General features: G+C 52.2%; 1 protein-coding gene across 1 annotated transcript; it reads right to left on the bottom strand.

Moving 5' to 3' along the window:
• Ctsz (cathepsin Z) lies at positions 1-10,785 on the bottom strand. The gene is made up of 6 exons (XM_027419853.1): positions 10,531-10,785; positions 9,942-10,105; positions 5,435-5,614; positions 1,301-1,451; positions 835-1,000; positions 1-419 (listed from the first exon to the last, which is right to left on the bottom strand). The coding sequence occupies exons 1-6, from the start codon at positions 10,677-10,679 to the stop codon at positions 309-311; spliced, it is 921 nt and encodes a 306-aa protein (XP_027275654.1). The 5' UTR covers positions 10,680-10,785; the 3' UTR covers positions 1-308.
• Positions 10,786-16,743: the final 5,958 nt, after the last annotated feature.

Raw genomic sequence — 16,743 nt, 5'->3', positions numbered from 1 at the left:
TTTGGGGGAATCCGGATACTTTATTCATCACTTAGGCATCCTGGAATTGTTACCCTCTCCCATGGATCGATCCTAGGGTGAGATCAGAACTGTTGTAGACCATAGCTGTCTTCCCCAGGTGGCTGAAGGCAGGCCTCTGATCCTGAGGGCAACGGGGAGGTGGGCTCCTCCTTTACCATCTCTTCTTGGGATGGCTTCTGCAGTCCACACTGGTCGTCATGTCCACAAGCACTGTTTCTAGCTGTCCAGTGTTAATCACCCCATCCATCCCTGGCATGGTTTACAACATTGTTTCCAGAGACGTGTACTTAAACAATGGGGTCCCCATATGTGCAGGCCTCCTCAATGGCGAGGTTGTAGCTGGCACCCGTGCCTCCTTTGTAGGTGCTGGTCACGATCCTCATCCAGCCCCTCTCACCCTGTTAGGAGCAAGAGCTCTGCATTAGTGCCTCGGGACACGCCCTCTGCTCGCCACTCTCTTCTGCAGGCCTAGCCTGTTCCACTATCCTCAGCCCAGCCCTGGCCCTGCAGAGCCTGGGGTCCCGACAAAGCTCTGACTGGGTCCTATCGGTCAGTACTTAACCCAAGGGCACTCTGTAGGCAGTTAGTGTAAGAACGTGACTGTCAACTACTAAGACCGCACTTGCGGCCATGCGGTGGACATGGCTGGTGTGCCACCATGTCCACATCTTCCTCCTGGCCCTTTCAGAGTACCCATGTGTCTGGAGTGATTAAAAGGTAACACTGTGCCTAAAATCCACAACCTGCCGTCTTCCTCCCCTGGAATTTTGACCTAACTCAAAAGTATTCGTGGAAAACAGGGAATTGTATTACCCAGGGTTCACCCCATGAGTTACGGACAATCCAGTACTCAATGCCATCACTGCTGACACCCCAGCCAGCCACAGAGACGATGTGGTTGATAGAGGTCTGCTCCTGGAGCTCGGCATAGATGCCTCCTGTGTAGTTATCCATCTTCTCGGTCACCATTATCCCGCAGCTGAGAAAAGCCATCCATGCCGTTATCAATGCCACAAGCACATCAGCCCTTGTGGCACCTGGGTTACCGTACCGAGTCCTGCTGTGGGGACCCCACCATGCAAACGGGCTTCACCTAGCTTACACACAAGTTCCCTGGCCAATGGCTTCTGAGAAAGCCAACATCTTTACAGGCAAAGATGATTACGTGGTACTCAAGAGCTGGGGTCAGACCAGCCAGGTGGGAAGAGCGAACAAGACACAGGTGCATGCATGCGCACAGACCCCACGTGGCTATCTATCTGAGGGACCTCTTGCTCACCTGATGGGACCATTGGCGTATATCTCTGCCATCATCTTCTCCCGACCCGACAGGGAGCCGTAGTCACCCACTCTCCAGCGGGTGTAGTTCTGGATGGTGTGGCACACTTTGAATTCGGTGCAGGTCCCACACTGGTTAAACTTGTCACAGTCTAGAACACAAGAAGTCAGCATGACACGTCTCCTCATTAACCCCCTAATGGAGCCCGCCTGGTCCTCTCCAGGTCTCTGATTTAGCCCGCCATTTGTCAGCTGATAGCGGAAACCATCCAGCTCTCAGGTGCCCTCTATTATTCGCTTCTCTCAGCTGCAGAGGCATGATGCAAAGCCTCCCAGGCTGTGGCAGAGCAGAAAGAACACACTTTGGTTAGTAAGTATACAGTAGGCACTCTAAAGCTGCCCTTCTTACTACTGGCCAGTGAGTCCACAGGCCAATGTACTCGATTTAAAGAAATGCATCCTGTTGTTATTTGGCTTGAGAAATATCAGAATCCAGTTTACATGGGTAGCCAAAGCAATCCTAAGGAGGAGTAAGAACATAACTTGGGGTGTCTCAATAACTGACCTCAAATTACATTACAGAGCATAGTGACAAAGACGGGTGCTGACACAGAAACAGACAGAAAGACAAAACCTGGAAATAACTGACAAAACTATGCCCCTTAACTCAAGACAGAGGAGGCAAACACACACATTGGAAAAAAGCCTATTCAACCAATGGTGCTGGGAAAACTAGATATCAACCTAAGCAAAGCAAAACTACATTTGTGCCTTTCATCCCATACAAAATCAATTCACACTGGATCAAAGACGTTAAAACCTGAAACACAAAGTTCTAGACAAAATATAGGGATGTCCCTCCAGATTCAAGGGTAGGCTACAACTTCCTGAATAAAACACCAATAGCAGACGAGACCACCGGAAAATAAGACAGGTCTGTGCAGAAAAGGAAACAGCCGAGCACACAGCCCATGGAACTGGCATACGCCACCTTTAATCCCAGCACTTGGGAGACAGAGACAGGTGCATCTCTGTGGGCTTGAGGCCTGGTCCACACAGTAAGTTACAGAACAGTCAGGGCTACACAGTGAGACCCTGTCTCAAAGGCCGGGGGGGGGGGGGGGAGGGGGGGGCACTAGTTGTCAAGCAATTGGGGAAATGCAAATTAAAAACTACGTTGAGAAATTACCTCACCCTTGTAGGAATGGCTATGGTCAAGAAATCTGATCACTGGCCGGGCGTTGGTGGCGCACTCCTTTAATCCCAGCACTCGGAAGGCAGAGGCAGGCGGATCTCTGTGAGTTCAAGGCCAGCCTGGTCTCCAGAGCGAGTGCCAGGATAGGCTCCAAAGCTACACAGAGAAACCCTGTCTCGAAAAACCAAAAAAAAAAAAAAAAAAAAAAAAAAAAAATCTGACCACAAATTTGGAGAGGATTTTTGGGAAAAAAAGGAAGCCTTATTTACTGCTTGTGCAAATTAATACAGCCACTATGGAAATCAGCTTGGAGATCCCTCAAAAATTAAAAATAGACTGACCATGTGGGCCAGCTGTTTCACCCCTGTGCATATATCCCGAGAACTCCACACCCTACCACAGACATACTTGCACACCCATGCTTATTGCTGCTTCATTTCCTGCAAGGAACTGGAATCAAACTAGTTGTCCATCAACAGAAGAGTGGGTAATGGAAACCGGGCACACTTGAAACTCGAATACTACCCCGAAGAAAAATGCAATCACAAAATTCGCAGAAAGAATGAATGGACTTAGCATTTATAATATGAAGCAAAGTGACCCAAACTCAGAAAGAAAGAAACCCTGTTCTCATTCATATGCACCGCCCACCGTGTATACGTGTACAAGTAAGCAAGTGTGCGTGCCTGTAACGTGGAGAGAACAATTTAAAAAGGGCAAAATGCTTGCTAATGACATCAATCGCATCCACAAGATGTTCCCTGTAAGTCCTTTGAATGTCCTTCCGAGGAAACACATTTGTTTTTCTTTCTAGTTTTTAGAATTAGAGAAATTCTAAGTCCCTGGCTGTCTTGAAACTAGCTCTGGAGACCAAGCTGACATCAAACTCAGAGATCTGCCTGCCTCTGCCTCTGCCTCCTGAGTGCTGGGATTAAAGGTGTGCACCACCAGGTGGAATCATACATTTTTAATATAAAATGTGTCCTTGATGGGGAGTGTCCATTTGTGATTTCACAAGGGGCCACTGCCTCACTTGGGGATCTGAATTGTAAATTATGTTTTGTATTGAACACTCCTGCAGGCCATAGCTCTTTTATTTAATGAATACCAATCATGCATTAAACAAGAATTTTAGTTGTCCAAATAACAGAATGTGAAGGTTGCTAAAAGTATGTTGATAATAATCCTAATTTTGAAAGTTCTGAGAATGTCTGGGAATAGTCATTCATTGCACACGAAACTCGAATTAAACAAGAATTTTAGTTGTCCAAATAACAGAATGTGAAGGTTGCTAAAAGTATGTTGATAATAATCCTAATTTTGAAAGTTCTGAGAATGTCTGGGAATAGTCATTCATTGCACACGAAACTCGAAGAGCGAATTTGGAAATACTCAGAAACCTGCTATTTTCCACTGTATGCTATAATTCTAAAAGATATCACTGTTGCTGAATAAATGTATTTTGTTTTTAAAAAATGAAGGAAAAACGACTTAGGTTTAAGGGCGGGGGAAATCTGTCAGTGACGTGCCTACACACGAGGACCTGAGTTTGGATACTCAGCACCCACGTAAAGTCAGCATTGATGGTTCATGCCCGTAATCCAGGCCCTGGGTGCTGAAATCAGGGGTCTCTGAAGTCCACTTGCAAAGCAATGAGCTCTAGGCTCCGAGAGAGAACAAGGTAGAGCGTGAGGGAGGAAGACACCCATGAGGCTGACCTCTGTGTGTGTGTACCTCTGTCCAGACCCTTCCCGGAGACAGTAAGCTCCTGGAGGATTACATTACCAGTTTAATTTGTCCCCCAAACACCAGTGCTCAGTGTGAGGTGCACCAGGAATACGGTGGCTCCGGGGTTACCTTTGTTCCTACAGAGGGGAGACTGTTGAGTGGTTCTTAGGAACCCAAACACCTTTGAGTCTGGGGAGACCAGGGGGACCCAGCCTCAGCTGGATGACACCAGTTTGGGAGTGGAGGAGAATTGATAAGGAAATTCCACAAAGCAGTCCATTGCCTTTCCTCCACCCTGTATCTGTTTCCCTAGCAGGGGTCTCTGCCCCTGGGCGGGTTTAACCATCCGAGACAAAGGACTCATCCAAATAGGCAGAGGATTCTTTCAATTCTTTGGGGTGAGGCAGTCAGATCCATGAGGTAGGCAAGAGAACACCACCGACATGGGTGATGCAGAGAGACCAACTGTACTCTAGGCACCTCGGAGTCCCCCAGAGCACCCTGCTGTAGCCATGAGGGAGATCTAAAGGTCAAAGCTTACAGCTATGAAGGATGGATTTGGGTCCAGGAGTTTCCTTTTGGGTTTCCAAAGAAAGCAGCGGGAAAGGGATGTGCCAACATGGGCTTCTGGACCAGGCTGCTTGGCCCATTCATGATCTGTCCAGGACTGTGGGGCCGGAACCAGGCCGGTGCTCCATCCCAGCTGGGCAGGTCAACTGGAAGCTCACAGAGAAGCCACACCACCTGCTCTCTGCTCCAGATGGTGGCAAAGGGACATCAGCTGCCCGCCTCTACCTCCCTTTATAAAAAATCCATCCAAACGCCAGGCAGGAGAACTCACACCACACCCAATCCTGGCTACAGGGGCTGGAGATAGAGCCTAGGTCCCCGTGAACGGCAAGCAACCACCCGCTTACTGAGGCACATCCCAGTCTGGGGTGCTGTTCTTCTGTTCTCTCTCCATGCTAAACTCAACAAGGACCATGGGCTCCAGCATTCGGTCATCCCAACCCCAACCCACCAGGTTCAAAGTGACATTAGATAATCCTGGAGCCCAAGCCAGGAGCCACTCAGCTCATCCTGAGGGCTGCAGTCTCCACCCCCACCCTCTTCAGCATCCCAGTCACAGGATGACAGATGAGGGACACTTGGGTTCTCAGCCACTGTCCCTCAGAAGGAGTACAGCGATGTGGAGGCACAGGCAGGGCCTACCTTGGTCCTTGGCCTGGTAGTTGTTGCAGGTCTCGTCAGGGATACCATGCTTATGGGCGTATGCCCACACCGGAAGGTCATTGCCTCCCTCGCAGGAGCCAGCATTGCCACAGTCGATGACGTTCTGGACGGAAAGCAGGGTGGAGGGCCACGCACCTTTCCTCTTGATGTTGATGCGGTCTGCAACGGACAGCACCCTGGTCAGTACCAACCAAGATCCCCAAATGCCATAGGGCTCTGCCCGCTGGTCCTTCTACTGTGGAGGCCTCAGCTCAGCTGTGGCTTCAAAGACATACTCTGGTCTTCCTTGGGCACCTTCATGTCTGTGTGTGTCTGCATGTGTCACAAGGCAAAGCCAGAGCTGGAGGTCCCAAGAAGCACCTGCCACAGGATGGCAACAAAACCACCTGTGTGAGGAGTCTAGAGACCAGTTACAGACCATACATTTGGTGTGGGCATAAGGCTGGCGTGGGCATCTCTAGGGAAAAGCACAGCCCAGGGAGACAGATGAGCCCTAGTGAGGGGCCAGACAGCAGCTCTCAGTGCTCATGTGCTCGGCCCACACACTAAGGGCAGCTAGGATCAAAGCATCAACCAGGGCCTGGCTATTCTGTATCCTGAAAAACCATCCTGCTCTTCACTCTCAAGCTATACACACAACACACACCAGCCATGCCCCCCAGGCCTTGTCTCCTAGTCTCCACTGTTCCTCCCCTGAAGGCAAAGCCTATCTTTGTTCTCCCTCCATCCTACGGATTTCAGCCCTGAGTCACCTCCCATACATACTCTCTCACTTTGGTCCTGCTCCACAAGGCTGCCATCTAACAGCACAGAACCTTCTAGAACCATCACTCCTCGTATACCCTGCACACACAGGCTTGATGGCCTCAGCAAAACCAGACCTTGTCTTGTCACCATTTAGACCCGTTTCTGTGCCCGGAATGTGCTTGCTGTGCCAAAGACAAGCAGGCTCCCAGCTGCCCTCGGTGCATGGGCCTATCCCTCGGGTCTCCTTCCTCTAGCTTCCTGCAGCCCTCCTCCCTCTACATCCCCAGCAACAGTTCACCTCTCAATGAGGGGCATCGTCAAGCCCGCAGACCTGCCTTTCCCAGAGTCCACCCCAGGGCCCCAGGACTCTACACCTTGCCTGGGCAATGTTAAGTACCATCCACCACTGCCTGTAGTCTCTCTTTGGCCTTCCAAGTCGCTCTTGTCAAGGTCCCTATGTAGATACCACCTACCCATCCTGACCCCTTCTTCACTCTTATCCAACTGCCTCTTTCAGAGGGTCAGCAGAGGGGACACTCCAGCCTTCTGGAAGTGCCCGGGGTGTCTCTTCGGCATTCAACCTGGCAGTGTGTGTTTCCTGAGGCTTGAGGAGAGCCCTTTCCTCCTCTTCTCTGGTCGCTCCCTTCTGGTGACCTCAGCTAAGGCCGAGAGCAGTGGCTGGCTGGATAGCCTCAGGCCTGGCGTCTTCTACATCTGACATAATGTCTAGTTTCAATCTAAGCAACTAAGTGGCTCCAGACGTTGCAGGCTTCTTGAGCTGGCCCCTCTACACAATCCACTCTACCCCTTCTGATTTGGCTTCCTTTTCTTTATCAGATTTCCGTTCACACCTTCTGTGTGCCGAGCACTATGCAAATGGTAGACACAAGCCAGCAAGAGCAAGCCCTGCCCTGTGGGCCTGGACCATGGCATAAGAGGCAAGATGATGGATGGGTAAGCAGAGTAGCACTTCAAGGAGATTCTCTGGAGAGCATCCAGGCCCTAAGGTATCATGTCCATAGGGGAGCCTGGGAGACGTCCATCTGGAGTGGTTTGAATGAGAACGGCCCCCACAGTCTCACATATATGAATGCATGGTCTCTAGTTGGTGGACTGTTTGGGAAGGATTAGGAGATGTGGCCTTAATGGAGGAGGTGTGTCACTGGGGCTGGGCTTTGAGATTTAAAAAGCCTACACCAAAACCAGGTCTCTCTGACTCGGCTACTGCTCCAGCTCCATCCTGCTGCCGTGCTCCTCACCATGACTCACCCTCTGAAACTGTAAGCAAGCCCCAATTAAATGCTTTCCAGTTGCCTTAGTCATGCTGTCCCTTCACAGCAACAGAGCGGTGACTAAGACGCCATCCCGGGAGAGAAGTGAGGACAGGAGGCAGAGAGCAGCTTGCACATGCAGGGACTTTATGCCTCACCTGCTGGCGTGAGGACAAGATGGAGGAAGAGCCGAACTGCAGGCTCTGGAGGTCAGAGACGACCCTGTCATTGGTCTAAGTGGGATCCTGAGATGGTGTCAAATAAAGAACTATGACGGGACTTGAGTTTAACAGGCACATCCTGGGAATCTCGTCTGACACCAGACAGGAGCCAGGGTGCTGGGAAAGACGCCACCTAGCTCCTTTATTAAGGACTAAGGGAACAGCTAAGGGACCTATGACCAGTTGGTAGGAGCAACATAGGATGAGAGTCAGATAACCTCTGAGTTTTGCCTAAGTACCCTCAGGGGAAGGATGTGGGTAAGATGGTGAGGATGACCTGAACGTCTGGGGCTGGAGGGAACGGGGATGCCGGCCAGAGGGATGGATACAAAAGTGAGTCTGGGAATAGGTCACAAGTGGGAACACGGAACTCAGAAACATGGAGAGCAGTGAAGCCAAGGAGCTAGGGGAGGCGAGCAGGGAGGCAGAGAGAGGAGACACGGGGGTGTGGTACAGTAGGGGTCTCACTTCACCCCAACAGGAGGAGGCCTGGGTACACTGACTCGTGACTCTCAGTAATGACAGGGGTAGAGTGGAAGTGAGCAGGTGAAGGCTCCAGGACAGAGAGGAGGAGGTGGGGGCTCCAGATAACCCAGCAGGGGCAAGTGAGTGGTGGGTGGGGCCAAGGGGCTCTCTCTTGGTCACCTATTGGAAGTGATGATGAAGGTATGAGATGACCTCCTATAATGACGCTAGGCGTCCTCATAGAGAGAAGCTTGGATGCTGAACCACCCAGAGATGGGGAGAGGCAAACTGGTCCCACTGCTGGCACTTGGCCAGGGCCCTGTGGAAGTCCCCTTTTGGTGTCTGCTCGGAGAAAGAGGAAGCAAGCCCTTGCCTGCTACTGATGAAGATGTCAGGGATTCAGGAAGAAAGGATGAAGCAGTGATTTTCCCAGAGACGTTCCTCTCTTGCAGTGGGGCAGAGGCAACATTGATATGGCTCAGTACCCATCTAAGAGGGAGGGCACAAGGCCCAACAGCCTCCAGACATCCTCCTACCCCCTAACGCTCTGCACCCCCCTCATGTACCTCACTCCACTGACCCGATGACCCTTCGGCTCCCATCGCCCTCACCCCACCTTGTGCTCTGCTCAGAAGGTCTTGTCACTTCCCCAACACCAGCCCTGCGGGCCCCACTCCTAAGTGCTCTGACCCTTGGCTACGGGTCTTCCCCTCACATCCTGACACACGCCTGTTGGGCTTCCTTCTCATGCTGAACCTTCTCAGGCCACCTTGCCTTCTCCCGGCCTCTTGAGGGTCAGCAGTGCGTCCCAGACCCCAGAGGTGACTACAGGTGCAACAGCTACAGGCTCTGGGGTACAGACTGCATCCTCAGTCAGGAGCCCCTCACCCTAAAGAAAGAGCCCAGGCTAATGGGCTGAACCCCAGCTGTCACACATCTCACAGTGGGGTCCTGTGACCTGACAGAGGCTTCCTAGGCTGGGAACTGAGAGCCCACTGGCAGGCAAGAGGCCTACGTGAGGCCTGCAGTCATGGGCGCCACCAGTTCCCCATCCTAAACTAAGGCCAGGCCAGAAAGACACCAGATCAAGAGAAAGGCCACAGCCTGAGTCACACTCCCAGCTAGGAGAGTCCCTTCTTCACTGGCTTCCAGGGCCACCTCTGGAGGTGGCAAAGCTGAGTCTACCTGCTACAGGCTGGATGGCGCTTCCTGGCTGCTGCTCCCTCTAGCAAGGAAGGGCTCAGCAGTTCTCTGAATGTGTGGACCTCAGTAGGGTTCTCTCTTCCTCCTGCACCTTCTTCTTGCCCCTGTGGTGGCCAGGCTAAGATTTAAGGGAGAGACGCTGGCCATTTCAAGCTGGGGGGCATGCTAACCCCAAATAACAACTGCTACGGAGAAGTTTCACTTCCCCAGTCCAAATACAGGCTGTCAGCTCAGTGATTTTGCAATGTTGCTTCCATCTATTCAAAGGCTGAAGTCACAAGTTCTGGGGAAGGGAGGGTACCCTGGAGCCACTTGTCACGGGGTTCCAGTCCAGGCCTGTCCCACAGAGGCCCTAAATGATCCCACAGGAGAGTGATAAAGTCACCTCACTCTGGCAGAGGGGAAAGAAACCCAGCCTGGATCCTGGTAGAGATTCACCAGGCCTGGAAACCCTGGACTGTGGCTATCATGGCTCACCTAGAGGCAGCCTGGGGGGGGGGGGGGAGGTGAAGTGCAGCCATGCATGTAGCCAGGGTACTGGCTCTGCCTTGGGCTTATCCTGGAGCCCAGACCACCCACCTGCCATGGCACTGGTGCTGCCGTGAGCCCAGCAGGAGCCGCAGTACTGTGGGATGTGCTGGTTCCTGGTGATGCTGGCGTAGTTGACACCCTTCACGTTTCTCCAATCCCAGTTCTTGGGGATATCCGATGGGGACAGGTACTCATGCGGCCGAGGGTAAGTCCTGGAAAGAGGTCACCATCGTGGAAATCAACCCTGGAACACCTGGGGCCTCCCCTCCCCCACCAGGGCCACAGGCCACAAGGAGTCTTCTTCCTTTCCCCAAAATGTGGAAGTTCCCGAGCTTGGTCCCTCATCACCAAAAGAGCCACCAGCAGAACCCAGCACTAGTTGGAAGCTGATGGTGACAGAGCATCTCTCTAATTACCCTAGTGCTCACCAACTAGGGACAGAAGGGTGAGGAATGCCCCATCTAGCAAACACCAAAGTTTCCCGGATGTGAAAGTTTTTCCAAAAGGAAGGGATGGAATTTCCCAGGTCAAAGGAAGCAAGGGTGGCCCAGAGGGAAGCAAGGTCCCGGGTGCCAGGGGGCCCGAGCCTGGCCCAGAAGTGTGCCCTCTTTCTCCCCAGACACGGCCCCGCGCCCACCTGCGCCCCAGCTGGGCAATCTGGTCCCCGCGAAGGGGGTGGTAGCAGGTCCGGCCCGGACGGAAGTAGAGGCTGGCCCGCGCCGCGCCAGCCAGCACCAGCATCAGCAGCACCAGCCGCGGCTGCTGCACCGACCCCGACGACGCCATGCTCCTGCTCCGAGCCTGCTAGGATCCTGGGTCACGCGCTGCACCTTCGACCCTTTGACCTGACCCAAGGACCCACGCGCTCTGGCAGCCCCGCCCGGTCCTTTAGGAGGCGCCCAAGTTGGACACACCCCGGGGGCGGGGCCTTCCTGCTTCTCCTGCCCCGGCCCCGCCCGGCAACCCCCAGGGCAGAATCTGCTCCCCAGGGATCAGCGGATGGGCAGAACTTGGGGTCACGGAGGAGGTCATACAAGCAGACCCCGGACCTAAGAGTGTCACCAGCCACGGTGGACTCACAGAGCACAATTGTCAGATTGCTCTCAGAGACCCAGGCACCCTGGAGCAGGGCAGGGCTCTGCAGGCCTCCGTGGCCCACCCAGCCCACGATGCTTCTGTCTCCCTATTCTGGAGAGATAATCCCGTTTTAGGCTAGGCCTTCCCTAGGAACACACAGAGATAGAGCCCCTGAGTCCGGAAGAACGAGATATGTGTCATCCCCAGCGTTGGACCCTAGCCTGGCTTTCTGAACCCCGTTCCCCCAAAAGGTCCAGGCTCTCCTTCACAGAGAGGAAGGAAGGCATGCTCCTTCTGGAATTGCTCTTAAAGGAAATTTTCACTTGGCACACATATCGTGAGCCCCTGGAGTTCTGGGAAAGAGTCCCTGAACCAGACTCTTCCAAGATGAGGAACCAAGAAAGAAATGGGACCCACATCTAGTATTCATAATCAAAGAATTTCCCTTCCTCAAGTGCCCCATGAGTTATAGTTGGCAGCCCCATGGCACAAAGCCATTCCCTCTTTTGTAAGAAAATCCCTAGTATTTTATCCCAGGATATCTCCAGGTGGTGGCTGAGAGGCTCCAAGTGGGTGCCTCTTACCTGTGCTTGGTGGCAGGCAGTCAGAAAGCAAAATGACCGCCTTCATGCCTGCCTTGCCAGACCATCCAAAATTCCAGCAGGACCCAGAGGACTGCTGGATACCTCCTGTCACAGCAGAGCAAGGCCTCGGAGGCAAATCTGGGGCTCCGCTTAACAACACAGTTTTTTGTTTTTTGTTTTTTTTTTTTTTCCTGTCCCTATGCAGTGGTCACTGAGGCCAAGTGTGAATACTGGGATCTGTCTGTTGATATCTTTCATCTTGGGGAGTCATGATAACCTTCCTCCTCCTTGAGGTGGTGGGCAGGGTGCTATGAATGAATGAGGCCTACTCAAGACCCATCGAGAAACACTCCAGTCTGAACCCCCTAAGGCTGTTCTCATCAATGGTGACCATGCATAGATCTTAGGGCCCTGAAGTCCACATGGATTCCACACGGGTTCTCTCTTGCCTCCATGACAGTAGGGGACCCTGGAATCACAGGAAGGGCAAAGTCAGTCTTGGTAATTCTATGCATCATTCGGGTAAGGTCTACTGAAGTGGGCAGGAATTGCCGCCTCAGAAGAAAACACAGGCTGGCAATACAGCTCAGCAAGAGAGTGTGTAACTAGCATGCTCTCAGACCCAAGTTCAATCCCTAGCACAAATAACAAATAAACGAATGAATGGATTTTTAAAAATGTTAAAGACTTACTTTTAATAATGTATGTGTGTGTTATATGTGCATATGAGTGCAGGTACCTTTGGAAGCCAGAAGAGTATGCCTGGTACCGGGGATGTGGAGTTACAGGCAGTTGTGAGCCAACAGCAGTGGGTACTGAGAACTCAACACTGGTCCTCTGGAAGGGCAGTCTGTGCTCTCAACCTTGGAACTAATTAATTAATTAAAAAGAAAAAGAAGGAAAGAGAGAGAGAGAGCTGAAAACACTTTGTGAGTAACAGAGGTTGTCACCACCCCCCAGAAGCCAGCCAGGGTGTTGATGGTGCAAAGTCCAGCTACACATTCCAAGGTATTGTGATCAGCTTGGAGTTATCAGGCAGGCTGGCCCCAGTTATCAGAACTGAACTCCCATGTTTCCAGTTGATTGATGGGCATCACAATGCTGTCTGTACACATTCACCCTCAGCTTACCAGCTCTTCCTGTCACGTGATGGCGGTAGCCCTGGGGTGCTGTGAGCATGCGCTGGCATTGTCACAGCAAATGCACTGTACTTAGATGCTATTTAGCTACGGAGGACTGCCATGAGGACATGTGACCCCACAGTCATGCAGGGCCCCTAGCTTGGGAGGGCTAACTTTTCCATGGCCCCTGGAAAATTGTATAGCAGGTATGATGACCTTCATGTCATCTGCCTGGCCTACAGGAGTCACAGAGGCTAATGGGTACCCAGAATCTTGCTCTCTAAGCTCTTGTCACAAGGTAGCATTTTCTCACTAAATGCTCACAGGGGCGGGGTGGGAGCTGCAATAATGAGACATGGCATCCCAGATGGGTGAGTTGAAGCCCATTGGTGCTTCCCTAACAGAGAACTAGGGAGGACATAAGAAGAGAAGTAAGTTAGAGAGAAAGGGGGTGGGGAGCCCAAGATTTTCAAGCCAAGAAGGAAATGGAGCCGTGACTCACTGTCCTTATGTTATTTCAGCCCCTTGTGATGGGTCAGAGTCAGCACAGCCAAGCTGCCAAGGGTTCTTCACCTCCGAGCTCAGTGCCACTGGGTGGGAGCAACCGCCCTTCGCCTGTAGTCAAACCCTACTGGCCACCCTGCTTTATCCTTTTCTAAGCCCACACTAGGGGAACCCTTAGCACGGTTTTGTTGTTCTTGTTGGTGTGTGTGTGTGTGTGTGTGTGTGTGTGTGTGTGTGTGTGTGTGTGTGTGTGTTCTGTTACGGGGAAAGCCACCGATCAATCAAAACTCCAGTTTTACTGCTGCTGTTCCTAAAGGGCTTTAGTCCTAAGGGGTTCTCAGAAGGAGAACATGGCTCCAAAGGAACATGGCTGCTAGGTCCTGGGAGGTTTAGTGCATGTGGTCTGCCTCTGCCCTGGTGCCATGCACGCTGGAGACGCCGAGTTCATCTGTGTGGCTCTCTCTCTCTCTCTCTCTCTCTCTCTCTCTCTCTCTCTCTCTCTCTCAAAGCAGACACACTGGCCCGGCAGCATGGGGCCACAGCCTGACAGGTGTGCTCCCTTTTGACATCACTTCAGGTGTCAAGGAGTGCATTTTGGGGACAGTGACTCATCTTCTAACCTGGGTCTGAAAGGAAGAGGCTCAGGGCAGGGCCTGCACCTTCCTGCCTTGGAGGCCCTTCTTACCCACGTGTTGCTTCTAGCAGCTGTTTTATGAGCAGTTGTGTGTCTCTGCCACCCAGGCTCGGGGCACCGTCAAGCAGGTGTTCATGAACTGGGCATGTCTCCGGAAACTACTCTACAGCTCTCTGCCCGAGTGACTGGCTGTGTGCCCGGGGTTGTTCTCAGAGGTGACTGAAGCCTTCCAGTTTCAGGTGTTGCTGCAGCAGGTAACTTAGTCCTCCTCCGGCTCTTCGTCCCCCATGGGAAAGGGTAGATGCACGTGGGAAGATTGCACTTCCAGTCAGGTCAGGATTCAGCATGAGGCTCCAGGGTACAGATCTGAATCTGAGGGGGGGTTTTTTTGTTTTTTTGTTTTTTTTAATATTCCATAAAGTCTCCTGGCAAACACATGATCCAAGGCCACAGACACAAAAGAGTATTCATTTCTAAAAATAAGGTTGATTTTCCCCTCGTCTTAATAAAGAACAACATGCATATTTTCGAGTGAAGCCAGGGTCAGCCTACCTTCCCAACCCAGTGGGAGGGTGGACTAGCTTCGTGTATGGTGGAGTGGCCTCAGGATCTTCTCTCTCCTCCTTCCTTTGTGCGGTGTTGTCTGGCTCCCACCCTGGCAAGCTGCGGTCATTTCCTATTATTGCACATTCCTGAGTGGGGCCACATCCTGGAGACAGAGTTTGTTTTGATGGCTGCTGACCGTGTTCCAGAAGTAGGGCTGGTTTTGCAGGGCACCACGCTCTCTCCTCGCCAGCCACAGGCCTCCTCTTTCTCCCCTCAGTCTCCCCTGTGCTAACTCACAGTCATCCAGGCAGAGAAGGCCTTCTGATCCGGTGGCTCAGCTTTGTCATGGACCCTGCCACTATCCCCAAGACCATCTCACTTCACATCCTGACCTGATGTCGGCACGCGCTTGCCGTGAAAGTAGCTTCCTGGAGTTGTGTTCATGAGGTTGGTTTCAAGGCCATTATTTCCGGAGCACACTGCCTGCAGCCGGGCACCTAATATATGGATAGCTGACACGTGAACCCACCCTTGAAGTCTTCCAAAGGGACACCTCATCTTTTGTGGGATAGAACTCACTTGCCCTGGAAAGGTGGGATACCAGCACCTATTGGGTGACACTCAGTGTGTGTCAGGCTTCTTGCTTTTAGCTCAGGGTGGGATGGTCACACGGAGGGGGATCTTGCATTCTGCCAAAGAAAGGCTGGGGAAATAGAAGGGGCTTAGAGACGGTGGGTAAGGGCTTGGGTCCCATCTCAGAACTCCCCCCCCCAAGTCTGGCTCTGCTGAAATACTATAACCCCAGTGCTGGGCAGACAGAGGCAGAATGGTCCCTAGGACTTGCTCACCTGGACTAATTGGCAAATCCAAGGACAATGAGAGACCTTGTTTCAAAAAACTAAGTGGATGGTACCTGACTTACACACACACACACACACACACACACACGCACACACACACACACACACCCCACACAGGAAGGGGGGGGTGAGAGACTGGGGTCTTTTGCAATCATTCTCATATCCTATGATCTGGGATTGAGTGATGAGGCTATAGCCACCAGTTCTTCTGGAGGGAAACTCATGCAGAGGGAACCGTGTGTGTCCAGGCCTCATTCCATGCAAACAGCTGGCAGGTATCATAAACCAGAGGGTACTTGTGGGAGGTCTCTGAAGAGTTGTCAGACCACCAGGCCGCAGGGAAGGCCCCTGCCACCTCCTACTGCCACACGCCTGCCCAAAGTCAATGCTACCAGGCCTGTCCAGAGCTCTTCTCCTGGCTTCTCTGCCCCTCTCCACATTTCCCTCTCAGAGGACTCTCTGAACCTGTCTAATTAACAGCCTTGGGTTCCCTCAATGATGGACTGTAAGATGAAAATAAACCCCTCCCTTCTTAAAACTTCTCTGGTCATGGTGTTTATCACAGCAAGAGAAACCATACTAAGACATCCCGGTTGTCACTGGTTTCAGGAGAATGGTTGAGGGGACCTGGTAGCTGATGAGGAAGGGCACAGTCTACTGGGGGCTGACTGGAACGCCTTGCGCGGGAGGGCTGTTGGCAGTGGATGAAGGCTTTCCTGGGAGAGGTATGGCAAAGTGGGAAAGGGCAGGACGCAGCTGTTCATCAGAGCGAGGGAAGCAAGCCCAGAGGACTCCAGGCTCCCAGGATGTCTGAGCGGAAGCCCTCTCTCCAGCTTGTCTTCTGACACCTTGGACTGAGCCCTTGGCTGGGGTGTCTGAAGATCTGCCAAGCTGTTCTGAAGTTGGGGTGAGTCAGTGTCTCCCCAAGCCCCCATTTCTGGGCCGAAGCAGAGAGAGGAGGCCGGTGCCACTGTCAGCCTTTTCTAAGGTCCCTCTGATAATATTTGCTGAGTAAATAGATCTTTTCTGAGACTCATATTCCAGGCTCACACAGGCAAACCCTGGGCTTGAGGAGCTCTATATTTTTGTTTGTTTTTGGCTCCAGGTGCTAACGGCTGTGAGCTTATCTCTGTTCCCACTACAGATCACTGCTTATCAGTGGCTATACACCTTGGAAGGTGGAAGGGGCAATTGAGAAGACTCACTATCCATTGCCTTCAGAATCAAAGCAGGTCAGGGGAAGTGGTGTGTGTGTGTGTGTGCTCACATGTCTATCTGTTAGTGACAGAAACCTTGGCTCCAGAGGCTGGTGTCAATGTATGGAACATGTGGCCAGGTTTCTTCATGGTCTGGGGCACAGGCCGGATGAGGAGCTCAGCATGGTATGGGTACCACACACACTTTAGCCTCAGGGAAGCAAGATGGAAGACTCCTGTGCAGAGCTGGGAAGCCATTCTCGTCTTCCAGCTCCCCACTGCTTGATGTGACTTATTCCTCCTGAAACTTTTTTTTTTTTTTTTGAGT

This window comes from Cricetulus griseus, chromosome 6, assembly GCF_003668045.3.
Source record: "Cricetulus griseus strain 17A/GY chromosome 6, alternate assembly CriGri-PICRH-1.0, whole genome shotgun sequence".
NCBI classification, from domain to species: Eukaryota; Metazoa; Chordata; class Mammalia; order Rodentia; family Cricetidae; genus Cricetulus; species Cricetulus griseus.
Note: the sequence above shows the minus strand (reverse complement) of the source record. Positions and strands in the feature narration are given on the sequence as shown.